The sequence below is a fragment of the Oryctolagus cuniculus genome, chromosome 13 (assembly GCF_051225735.1).
Source record: "Oryctolagus cuniculus isolate XC-2025 breed Fujian yellow rabbit chromosome 13, ASM5122573v1, whole genome shotgun sequence".
In the NCBI taxonomy this organism is placed as follows: Eukaryota; Metazoa; Chordata; class Mammalia; order Lagomorpha; family Leporidae; genus Oryctolagus; species Oryctolagus cuniculus.
In genome coordinates this window covers 26,521,875-26,534,456 of record NC_142879.1, presented here as the reverse complement: position 1 = coordinate 26,534,456, position 12,582 = coordinate 26,521,875, and the positions used below count along the sequence as shown (strand labels likewise).

General features: G+C 41.9%; 1 protein-coding gene across 3 annotated transcripts in view; it reads left to right on the top strand.

Annotated features, from left to right (window-relative positions):
* Positions 1-12,582, top strand: part of INTS7 (integrator complex subunit 7) — an 85,669-nt gene that overhangs the window by 10,851 nt on the left and 62,236 nt on the right. For all 3 annotated transcript variants that reach the window (XM_017347801.4, XM_002717529.6, XM_089312150.1), the window contains exon 4: positions 7,913-8,050. In XM_017347801.4, coding sequence (XP_017203290.1) covers positions 7,913-8,050 — 138 coding nt within the window. The remainder of the gene's footprint in view (positions 1-7,912; positions 8,051-12,582) is intronic.

Here is a 12,582-nt window from a genome sequence, read left to right as displayed (position 1 = left end):
TTCTCACCCTTTTTGATTCTATCAGCTAGTATTAGCAGACACTAGTCTTGTTTGTGTGATCCCTTTGACTCTTAGACCTATCAGTGTGATCAATTGTGAACTGAAATTGATCACTTGGATTAGTGAGATGGCATTGGTACATGCCATCTTGATCCCACAAGATGTTTAAGTTGTGATTGTGTACCCAAATGGCAGTGTATTTACTTTCTTTGTGTTGAATATTAAGAATTTTTTTTTGACCGAGACTCATGCAAAAATATCTTTACCATCCCTGTCTCTGATACTATGTTGATCATAAATTGTTGCCTAACTTATGTGTAAAACATTTTTCTGTTTAGTTGGGTATTCTGATCAAATAACTCAGTGGATCTCAACATAGCCTAGCCTCGGCTCCTTTTGAACGTTTGCCTTCCTGACCTTGTTATTACTGTTCTGTCAGTTTTCTGCATTCATCCTTGGTTATATGCTCATTTTCACATGTGATAATTTATATCTGGACTCACTGGAGAGTACCAGATAAAAGCACTTCAGTTTCTTTAGCCTTTGCTTTTCTTCTTTCACACTTTTTTTTTTTTTTTTGGACAGGCAGAGTGGACAGTGAGAGAGAGAGACAGAGAGAAAGGTCTTCCTTTGCCATTGGTTCAGCCTCCAATGGCTGCCGCAGCCGGCGCACCACACTGATCCGATGGCAGGAGCCAGGTACTTCTGGTCTCCCATGGGGTGCAGGGCCCAAGGACTTGGGCCATCCTCCACTGCACTCCCAGGCCACAGCAGAGAGCTGGCCTGGAAGAGGGGCAACCAGGACAGAATCCGGCGCCCCGACCAGGACTAGAACCCGGTGTGCCGGCGCCGCAAGGCGGAGGATTAGCCTAGTGAGCTGCGGCGCCGGCCTTCTTTCACACTTTTTTGAAGATTTATTTATTTATTTGAAAGGCGGAGTAATGGGGTCAGGGCAGGGTGAGGAGGCATGCGAGAGGAGATCTTCCATCCACATGTTCACTTCCCAAATGTCCCCAACAACCAAGGCTGGCCAGGTCAAAGCCAGAGCGAGGAATTCTTTCTGGGTCTCCCACGCGGTTGGCCAGGGCCCAAGTACTCGGGATGTCATCTGCTGCTTCCCCAGTACATTGTCAGGGAGCTGGATCAGAAGTGGAGCTGCTGGGACTCAAATTGGCACACCAATATGGAACTCCAGGGTTGTAGGTAGTGGTGTAACCCACTATGCCATAATGTTAGCCCCTGGACTTTATTTTATGAGCTCAACTTTTGTCAGTTAATACTAATGTATTTATATAGGCTCAAAATAAAATCTGGAAGAACATATCCTGCTGAAGGATTATTTTGGTCAGGTGTAATTGGGTTATGGGTATGGTTTACAACAGACTTTTCTGTGTGGTTTTGTAATGTTTGAATTGTTTCCATAAGCAATGCATTTTTTTTTATTAGAAGACAATAAGAAGAGGAATTATATAATTTAACTGGCAGAATAAATTTAATAAAAAATTTAGAGCTAGTCTGAATGTTTTGAAAAGAATGTACATAGATTAATATTTTGTTGATTTTGTATGTTTGCCCTTCTCTAAGTTACAGCATTTGAGCTTTGTAACTCTCAGTTCTTCCCTTAAGAATTGTTATCGGCCAGTGCCACAGCTCACTAGGCTAATCTTCCACCTGCGGCGCCGGCACCCTGGGTTCTAGTCCCGGTCGGGGTGCCGGGTTCTGTCAAGGTTGCTCCTAATCCAGTCCAGCTCTCTGCTGTGGCCCGGGAGTGCAGTGGAGGATGGCCCAGGTGCTTGGGCTCTGCACCCCATGGGAGACCAGGAGAAGCACCTGGCTCCTGCCATCAGATCAGCGTGGTGCACCGGCCGCTGTGGCCATTGGAGGGTGAACCAACGGCAAAGGAAGACCTTTCTCTCTGTCTCTCTCTCTCACTGTCCACTCTGCCTGTCAAAAAAAAAAAAAATTGTTATCAGTAACACCAGTAATATCTAGACAGCTTCCAAAAAGATGAGATTGAAATTGGACTTTTCGGTAGTAACATTCAGTATAAAAAGTATTAAAGGCACAGAATATCAGCTCAGAACTGTATATGTGGTCCAGTGTCATTTGGAAGAGTAGTACAGTGCAGCAATGCAGACGTCTGCTGGGACATGGGCATCCCATGCTAGAGTGTTGAGTCCCAGCTCTGGCTCCTGACTCCAATTCCTGTAGTGTGCACCCTGGAAGTCAGCAGGTGATGGTAGTTGGGCCCCTGCCACCCACCTGAGGGCCTAGATTGTTCCTGGATCCTGGCTTCTGCTGGGTGACTGTTGTGGGCATTTGGAGCATGAACCAGTAAATGGGAGCTCTCTCTTTGTATCTGTCCCGGTATGGATCTATGTGTGTGTCTCTGTCTTTCTGCCTCTAAAATAAATCAAACAAACAAACACATAAGAGTAGTACAGTAAAAAGACAATTGGCCTCAGGAGATTTGCCATATTGGCACCTGTTTTGAAAACATTCTTGGAGAAGATGCTCAATTAGGAAGAAAAATAAGCTGCAAGATGTAGGACTGGAGTGATCAAATCATTTTATAAAGCTAAAATCAAAAAATAAAATGAAGGTATAGGTTTTTTTTTTTTTTTTAATTACAGGCAGAGTGGACAGTGAGAGAGGGATAGAGAGAAAAGTCTTCCTTTTCCGTTGGTTCACCCTCCAATGGCCACCGCGGCCAGCACACCGCACTGATCCGAAGGCAGGAGCCAGGTGCTTCTGTTGGTCTCCCATGGAGTGCAGGGCCCAAGCACCTGGGCCATCCTCCACTGCACTCCCAGGCCACAGCAGAGAGCTGGCCTGGAAGAGGGGCAACTGGGACAGAATCCGGCACCCCGACCGGGACTAGAACCCAGGGTGCCGGCACCGCAGGCAGAGGATTAGCCTATTGAGCCGTGGCGCCGGCCAGGTATAGTTCTAACAATCCCAAAGTAAATTCCAGACAGTAGCAGCACAACAAATATCCGAACCCTTTGACAAAAATAAAACATTTTTGAGTGGTCAGACCTTTATTTTCACAATTTCAATATTTTACATGACATAAATAAGGAAATTATTTAAGCTAAAAATAGTTTTTAAGTGTAGCATGTTAATTAACATTATAGCATTTTAAAAATATAGTCTTTAAAAAGGTTATAAACTTCTTCAAAGATTTTTGTTTCTACTTTAATTTTATTTCAAAGAGATCTTCCATCTGCTTATTCTGCAATAGCCAATGCTGATTTACAAAAGATTTACAACGCCTGCGATAGCCAAAGCTGGGCAGCAAAAGCCAGGAGCCATGGCTCAATCTAGGTTTCCCACTTGGGGATTAGGGATCCAAGTACTTGAGCGATCACCTGCTGCCTCCTAGGGTGCACATTAACAGGAAGCTGGATCAGAAGTAGAGGAGGGGCCGGCGCCTTGGCATAGTGGACTAAGCCTCCACCTGTGGTGCTGGCATCCCATATGGGGGTCAGTTCATGTCCTGGCTGCTGCTCTTCCAATCCAGCTCTCTGCTTGTAGCCTGAGAAAGCATTGGAAGATAGCTCACATCCTTGGGCCCTTGAGCCCATGTGGGGGACCCAAAAGGAGCCTGGCTCCTGGCTTCAGGTAGACTCAGCTCCAGCAGTTGTGGCCATTTAGGGAGTGAACCAGCGAATGGAAGATATCTCTCTGTGTCTCTCCCTCTCTCTTTCTGTACCTCTACCTCTCAGATAAATAAATAAATCTTTAAAAAAAAAAAAGCAGAGAAGCTGGGACGTGAACTAGGGACTCCAATGCAGGATGCAGGTTCCCTAAGAGGCATCTTAACTGCTGTGCTGAACACTCACCCCCAAATTTTCGTCTTTAGAGGAGTGACAGACACTATGTAATTTACCACGTAATGTAAGAAAAGATATGATATGCCAACAAACACATTTTTGAGTAGCATGTTTGGCTATGGCTAAGTATATTAAAATGTAAGTTAAAATTTTTTTCCAAGATTTTAATATGAAAAAATTTTAACAGAGCAAAGTTCAAAGTATTTTATAGTAGAGATGTAAATATTCATCACCTGGATTCAACCATTATTCTTATGCTAAACTTGCTTTATCACATATCTGCCCATCCCTACAGCTATTCATCAATCTAATTCACTTAATATATTTCGCAGTAAATGTCAAATAATGTCAGCGTGCCTAATGTTAACTAGAGTTCAGTTTGCTTATAAAGTTACTGGGTTTTTTTGTTTGTTTTTTGTTTTATGTGTATATATGTGGTGTGGTATGTTTTGTTTTGTTTAGCTTTTTGAACAAGAAACACTGGGTGGAGAAGAGACAGTACCGTTTGTTGGTTCACTGCCCTAATGGCCACAGTAGTCAGGGCTAGGTTGGGACCAGAGCCAGGAATGCGGTTCAGGTCTCCCACATGAGAGGCTGGAAACCCAGTTATTTAACCCATCATTGCTGCCCTCCACCCCGGCCCCAGGATCTGCATGGGTAGGAAACTGGAGTCTGGAGCCAAACTAGAACTGGTCATCAAACTCAGATACTCTGATGTGGGATGTGGGCATCTTCACTAGCCTAAATGCCCATTCCTTTTTAAACGTAAAGTTTACTTAAAAAGAAATGTAGAAGTTTTACATGCACATTCATTGCGTATTGTCAGATGTCTCTTGTAGCCTCTGTAAAGGTACTGCGCTTGCTGTCCGTTGCGCAGAGTTCACTTTTGCCCCTTCCTAGTTGGCTGTTGCATCTGCCTCCCAGAGACAATCACCGTTCTAATTTTTTCTCATTGTGGATAAATTTCTATGTTTTCCTGCAAAAGGCTTCTTTCACTCAACATGATGTTTTTAAGATTAACCCATGTTGTATATCTTTTATAATTTCTTTTTATTCTTGAATGGTTTTCTACTGTCTGATTACACTGTCGTTTATGTCTGTTCTCTTACTGCTGATTACCTGTTTCCAGTTTGGGGCTATTAGAATTAAAGCTGCCCTGAACATTTGTATACAAGATTTTTTGTGAGCATGCTTTCCTTTCTGGTGAATATATATCCAAAAATAAAATTGCTGGTTCACAGGATAACTGTATTTAATTTTACAAGTAACAGCCTGGCCTTTTTCTGAAGTGTTTTTACCATTTATGTCCCTATGAGTTGTGTGAGTTGTGCTTGCATCACACTTTTTACAACTTTTGGTGTTGTCAGCCCTTTGAGTTTTAGTCATTTTCATGGGTGCATAATGGTTTTGATTTGCATTTCCCTAATGGTAATGATCTTAAGCACATTTTTTGTGTGTCTTTTGGCCATTCATGTATCCTGTTTAGGAAAGCATCTATTAAAATTCCTTGCTCATTTTCTGTAGATTGTTTAGATTTCATTATGTCATGTCTTTTTATTATATAGCCATAGAAGATTTTGTTTGTTTTTATATTTAAATGTATCCTGGATGCTGGTTCTTTCTTTGATACGTGTTTTATAGATCCGATGAGTTGACAGAAACTTTCAGAGCCTGAAAGCCATGAACAGAATTTCCATTTTTATGCTCCTCATTGAGTTATATTTCAGCATCATTGTTCCTTATGTTTTTTGTCTTAACTGTAAATTAAATAATATATGCCTTGGGATAAAAACAGCTCCAAACTATACAACTGTGAAAACCACCCCAGATTCTGGCAGTAGGAAACTGAGGGATTGAGCCAAGAGTGAGCTTATAACTACCAACTGTTGCATATATGCCTTCAGTTTGTGCTATGAGGTTCTCAAAATATGCTGCCTTTAAAAAGGAAAAAATAGTTTAAGTAATAATTCTTTAAAATGTCAGTTTTTTGAACTCCTATTTGGAGAGCAGTGGTCTAGGTTACTACAGAGAAATTTGACCTTGTAGGAAGACTGACTTATAGTCTAATGAACTAGCATTCAGAAGATCACTTTCCTTGATGTAAAATGAGAAAAATAATACTTGCATTAACAGATTTCATTTATTCCCATATGATAAAATGCAAAAATATATTCCTTGGTTTTTAGAAATGTAGAGTATGGTTATAGAAATACATCTTTGATAAATTATTGGTTTGTAAGTTATTGTATTTTCATTCTGTTGTGAAATGCTTTGACTACAATAGTGTTTTTAAAAAAGAACATACGATACAGAGAGAATCTTAATTTTTCTAAGAATGTAACTTTCTTGGAGTATTGTGATACCACTAAGAAAGATTGCATTAAAGAGAAAAACAAATTCTACACAAAGCAAAGATAGAAGCTGATGAGTGATTAATTAATTTTTTTTAAAAATTATTTTATTTATTTGAAAGACAGAGTTACAGAGAGAGGTAGAGACAGAGAGAGAGGTCTTCCATCCTCTGGCCTACTCCCCAGATGACCGCAACAGCCAGAGCTGCGCCGACCCAAAGCCAGGAGCCAGGACCTTCCTCCGGGTGTTCCATGTGGGTGCAGGGGCCCAAGGACTTGGGCCATCCTCCACTGCTATCACAGGCCATAGTAGAGAGCTGGATCGGAAGAGGAGCAGCTGAAACTTGAACCGGCACCCATATGGGATGCCGGTGCTCCAGGCCAGGGCTTTAACCCGCTGCGCCACAGCGCTGGCCCAAGTGATTCATTAATGTTACGTACTCTAAGTACTGTTGAGTGGAAGGCTTCACAGAGTATGTTTAAAGAAGATCAAGACTGACATCAGGGAACTTGCTTTCTGGAAAAATGTGTTAATAAGTAGAAACTGATAAGGAAAGAAAGTAATGTCTTTAAAACCCTAATCAGTTTTTAGAGTCAGGATGGTTTAAACTTAAAAGGGGAAAATGGATAGAGAAGAAACATTTTAAAGATGTTCAGTATTTTTTTATTACTCTAAACTTGAAACAACAAAGCAGGAAACGAGTCATAGTATTTGAAATGTATTGCTGTGAATCATTTATAATATTTTCAGAAATACCTCTGGGAATATGTTTGTTACCCATTTCTGTTAAAGCAACAAACTTAATCAAGATGTGCCTAACCCTAAACCTAACCCTATTAACCTAGCTAGTCTTTCATGCTATTAAATATTAGATTAATAATTTATTTCACTTGAAAAACATGTAATTTACAAATTAGGAGCAGTCTATTTTAATTCCTTGTTCATGAGAACCTAATTAGTTATGCTGTAATTCAGTTGATTGTCATCTCCATATATGGTGATGGCATGTCAGACTGAAGGGTGAGTAACTTAGAATATTAACTTTGAAGAAGATTGTTATTTCAGAAACACTGTAGGTTTGTTTATCGCTATGTTTTGCAGCATTCTGAAACCCATGCCTTACTTCTTAAGGGATTTTTCAAACCAGACTTAATAATTTTATTTTAAAGAGGACTGTGTTTCTTCCCCATTGTTGTAGATCTGTGTGAGCCTCAGGGGGCATAGCTCCACCTGTGTTCTCTTGATGCTGGGGACAGATTTGAAAATCGTAATACCGATACTTACTGGTGTAGAGAAAAAGACTGGGGCATCTTACTTTGTTTACTTTGTGGATCTGCTTACTAGCAAAAAGCTTATACTCTTAATGTTTTGCTAAAATGGACTTCTTTATGCAACCTTGGAAAATTGACATTCTGATGCTTTAATAATTCAAAAGTTTCTTTTTATGGCGCCTGTTTGGTATCTGGGATGTACTTCAAGATTTTTTTTTTTTATATTTTTCTTATGTTAATGGAGCCATTTTGATTTTTTTTTTTTTAGAAATAATGTATAAAAAGGGTTTGACATTTGAGGCACTGCTTGATTTCTAAAGTTACAGTGTATTAACCTGAGATTTACGAATCCCCTTCAGACTGTATTTTTGGTAATCTGACTTTGCCTTGCGTTGTCTTTTCCTGACCTGCAGTTTACTTACTTCCACTCTTCTTGGGTTTCTGTTTCTGTAGGATGTTGGGAAGTCTGGCGTCAATTATTCCTGAAAGGAAGAATGCTCACCATAGTATCCGTCAGAGTCTGGACTCACACGATAATGTCGAAGTGGAAGCTGCTGTTTTCGCTGCTGCGAACTTCTCTGCACAGTCAAAGTAAGCAGCAGGCTTTTATTGATTTGGCTCCCAAGAAGAGTTTCTGAAGAAATAACTGACCAACACTAAGAGATACAGAAAAATGTAAATAACAATGTGATAATTTTCCAGGAGGGATTATGTCATGTTGGCTTGTTGGGAGAACAAGTCTTAAATGCATAAAATGGAAAACTTTGGTCAAAATGTTGGTTCCCAGAAGAACAGGTGAGCACAGGTCAGAGTTGTTAGGGAAGATTTCATAGAAAGCAGCAGCTTGGCTCACTTGGCTAATCCTCCGCTTGTGGCGCCGGCCCCCTGGGTTCTAGTCCCGGTTGTTCTTCTTCCAGTCCAGCTCTCTGCTGGAGGATGGCCCAAGTGCTTGGGCCCTGCACCCATATGGGAGACCAGGAGGAAGACCTGGCTCCTAGCTTTGGATTGGCGCAGTGCACTGGCCATAACAGTCATTTGAGGGGTGAACCATCGGAAGGAAGACCTTTCTGTCTCTCTCTCTCTGACTGTCTAACTCTGCCTGTAAAAAAAAAAAAAAAAAAAAAAGAAAGAAAGAAAGAAAGAAAGCAGTGAAAGCAGTGGCTTTGCTGAGGAGCCTTCCCCAAACATAGGCAGCATAACACTACATTACTACATTGCTGCTTTCTTACTCTCTGCTAATGTTCAACTGTTTTGCTTTGCAACCATGCAGTTTGGCAAAAAACACCAAATTGACTCAATAGAAAAACCTGATGGACCTATCTAAATGTTATTAGAATTTGAAACTAATAAAAACAAAAGTCTTTTGAGATCACTGTTGACCTCTTCCCTGAGAAATAATGACCTGGCTTGAGATCCCATAATCTCAACAATACTGATGGACTTTGTTGTAGTATCTGTATTTATCAATTTTGGATCTAGACAAATCAGAGTAACTGGCCAAATGAGACCTTGAGAATTTATTTAATCCTGTGCTTCTGTTGTCCACTACAATAACCATATCCAACTTGTTCTTGTTTGTTTTAAGCATTTCTTTAAGATTCATTATTTGAAAGGCAGAGTTTCAGACAGAGAGGGAGACTCTTCCATCTACTGGTTCACTCCCCAAATAGCTGCAATGGCTGGAGCTGGGCCAGATTCAACTTAGGAGCCTAAAACACCATCCTGGTCTTCCTTGTGGGGTGATAATACTTTCTCATGTGTCAGCAGGGAGCTGGATTGGAGGCAAAGCAGCCAGGACTGGAACCAGTGCCCATGTAAGATGCTGGCCTGTGGCTTAACCTAGTGCATCACAACACTGGCCCCTAGCTGTTCTTAAAAAGGTTAAGATTCATCCCTAGGTCACAAAGCAGGAGTTTCTAGGCTACCCAGCAACCCAGAAAGACATTGTCAGTGGGAATGGTGCCCTCTAGTGGTGACTGTGGTGAACTGACGAGCACTTACTCCAAAAGGGGCAGCTGCCTGCAGAGCCTTTGGTTGCAGCGCCCAGCATTGTGAGGTCTGATAAGCAGCAGGGAGTGGGAAGCTGGGAAGTCGTATTATTTTGTCTAGTCTCACCATATTTAAATGTTAACATTAAGAATTTTGAGCCAGTGCCGCGGCTCAATAGGGTAATCCTCTGCCTTGCGGCGCCGGCACACCGGGTTCTAGTCCCGGTCGGGTGCTGGATTCTGTCCCGGTTGCCCCTCTTCCAGGCCAGCTCTCTGCTGTGGCCAGGGAGTGCAGTGGAGGATGGCCCAAGTCCTTGGGCCCTGCACCCCATGGGAGACCAGGAGAAGCACCTGGCTCCTGCCATCGGATCAGCGCGGTGCGCCAGCCGCGGTGGCCATTGGAGGGTGAACCAACGGCAAAGGAAGACCTTTCTCTGTCTCTCTCTCTCACTGTCCACTCTGCCTGTCAAAAAAATAAATAAAAAAAAAAAAAAAGAAAGAAAAGAAAAAAAGAATTTTGAAAATATTAGAAAATCTGCAAGCTGCTAATACGCCATTTATTGGCTGTGAAGTCTTTTAGTAAAGTCTTCCATTTTGAGTTCTTACAAAGTTTTTGTAGTTACTGAAGAAATATTTATTGAATAGCCACCATGTCCAAACACTATTCTAAGCGGAAGGAACATAAGGGTGAAAAACATCAGGCCCTATTTTTATGTAAGCAAAATAATTCAGATGTTAGTATTTTTTCACCAACAGTCCAGTGTTTGTCAGCAGGGCCAAATCAGAAGGATGAGGATGAAGTCTGAGGATAAAAGCAAGAGGGCCGGCGCTGTGGCTCACTTGGCTAGTCTTCCGCCTGTGGCACCAGCACCCTAGATTCTAGTCCCGGTTGGGGCGCCGGTTCTATCCCGGTCGCTCCTCTTCCAGTCCAGCTCTCTGCTGTGGCCCGGGAAGGCAGTGGAGGATGGCCCAAGTGCTTGGGCCCTGCACCCCATGGGAGACCAGGAGAAGCACCTGGTTCCTGGCTTTGGATGGGCGTAGTTCTGGCAGTAGCGGCCATTTTGGGGGTGAACCAATGGAAGGAAGACCTTTCTCTCTGTCTCTCTCTCTCACTGTCTAACTCTGCCTGTCAAAAATAAAATAAAATAAAGCAAGAGAACATTTAATGTGCTGGTGGATGAGAAAGGCAGCAGACTCGGGTCCCGGAACTGCCTCCTCGGTGAGGGGCCTAGGCTCTGAAGAAGCGGGGAGGGAGGTTAGGCTGCTGAGGATGTGGCCGGTGACAGTCAGGAGTAGATCGTTGCCTGCTGAAGCTGGTTGCTGACCTGACAGTGGTATTTATCAGCCTTGCACATCACACAGGTCCTTAAGAAACTTGCCTGGTGGCTTTATTTTATCATGAGGGGCAAGCAGGATGTGTACACAACTAAAGCAGCAGCAAAATGTTATTTGGCTGGGATCTGAAAGAGGCTGTGTTGTGTTAAGGGACTCCAGAGTTTCCCTAACCAGGATGAGGGCCACGCAGCCTGGAGCTCGTGGTGCCCTTAGTTACGCGCACCATTCTACAGTGTGTTACTTTGCATCCCCTTTGGTCATGCTGACTGCAGAGGGCCAGCTGACTTTACCATTTCAGCTGACTTTCCCAGTGCCGGCTCCTGGAAGTCACAAGCAAGCATTATTTATCCGTTGAATTGAATAGACTCTCTAGTTAGTGGCAGGCTGAGTGGTTAGCTTTTGTTTATCAGAATGTGAAAAAGAAAGCTGTATTCAGTGTGGTTACATTATGAATGAATAAAAGGGGATTGTGGTAATGTCCTGAGTGAGCTGCTTTAGCTGTGGTCATCAGGGAAGGCTGCTCAGAAGATAGGAGCGAGACTGTGATGAAGAGGAGGCATCTGTGCGGAATTCTGGAATAATATTCCGGTCGGAAGGAGGAGGAAGTGCAGGAGCTCTCTGAGATGGGAACAAGGCATTATTTCTTGCCTTACACCTTAAAGACATTGGTCATTTTTCCTTATTTGAATGTGAGCCAATACCTTAGAGGAGTAACCTTCCAACTGTTCTTCCATGAGACTCCCTTTACACTCTTAACACATTACTGAGAGTGAAAGAAGTTTGTTTATGTTGATTATATTTTACTTATCATATTAGAAATTAAAGAGGCTAAATTTTAAAAATATTTATTCTTTTAAAATAAAAGATTCATAATTTTAACCTAAAAAGTCTTTATGAAGATAATTATTTTCTGAAACAAAAAACAAAAGTTAAAAAAAAGGAAACAAAAAACAGTTCTGTTGCAAGAGTGGCATTATTTTGTATAATTACAAATCTCTTTAATATCTGACTAGTTTCTTACATCTGCTTCTGCATGCTGCATATCTGTTGCAATGTGCTATTTTGAGCAAAGTATATGGTGTGTTCTTTATATATGATATATACATGGATATATAGTTGGAAAGGAGAAAAGTATTTTTAAAGCCTTCATGGTTATGGATCTTATTCTTTGATAATATTTCAAAACTATACAAGTGGTGATTTTTGAAAGGTTACTTGCATGGACTAGCATCATGGCATAGTGGGTAAAGCCACTGCCTGTGATGCCAGCATCCCATATGGGCTCTGGTTCATGTCCAGGCTGCTCCACTTCTGATCCAGCTCGCTGCTGATGGCCTGTGAAAGCAGCAGAAGATGGCCCAAGTGTTTGAGCCCCTGCCACCCACTTGGGAGACCCTGATGGAGCTCCTAGCTCCTGGCTTTGGCCTGGCCAGCCCTGGCTGTTGCAGCCATCTGGGGAGTATGACCAGAAAGATCAGTCTCTTTCTGTGTCTCTCCCTCTCTCTGCAACTCTTTCAAATAAATAAATTAATGCAAAAAGATTAGTTTAGTGTGAACTCTAAAATTGTATCAATAAACATTTTTTGTGTTGATTTAAATTGGAATCTTCTGCCTGTGTGTGATTTAGTAATGTATGTATTGGTCTTTTTTTTTTTTTTAAGATTTTAAAATTTATTTTCAAAGTCAGAGTTAGAGAGACACAGAGACAGAGACAGAGAGAGAGACAGAGAGACTTCTTCCATCCACTGGTTCACTCCTCAGATGGCCGCAACAGCTAGTTCTGGACCACGCAGGAGCTAG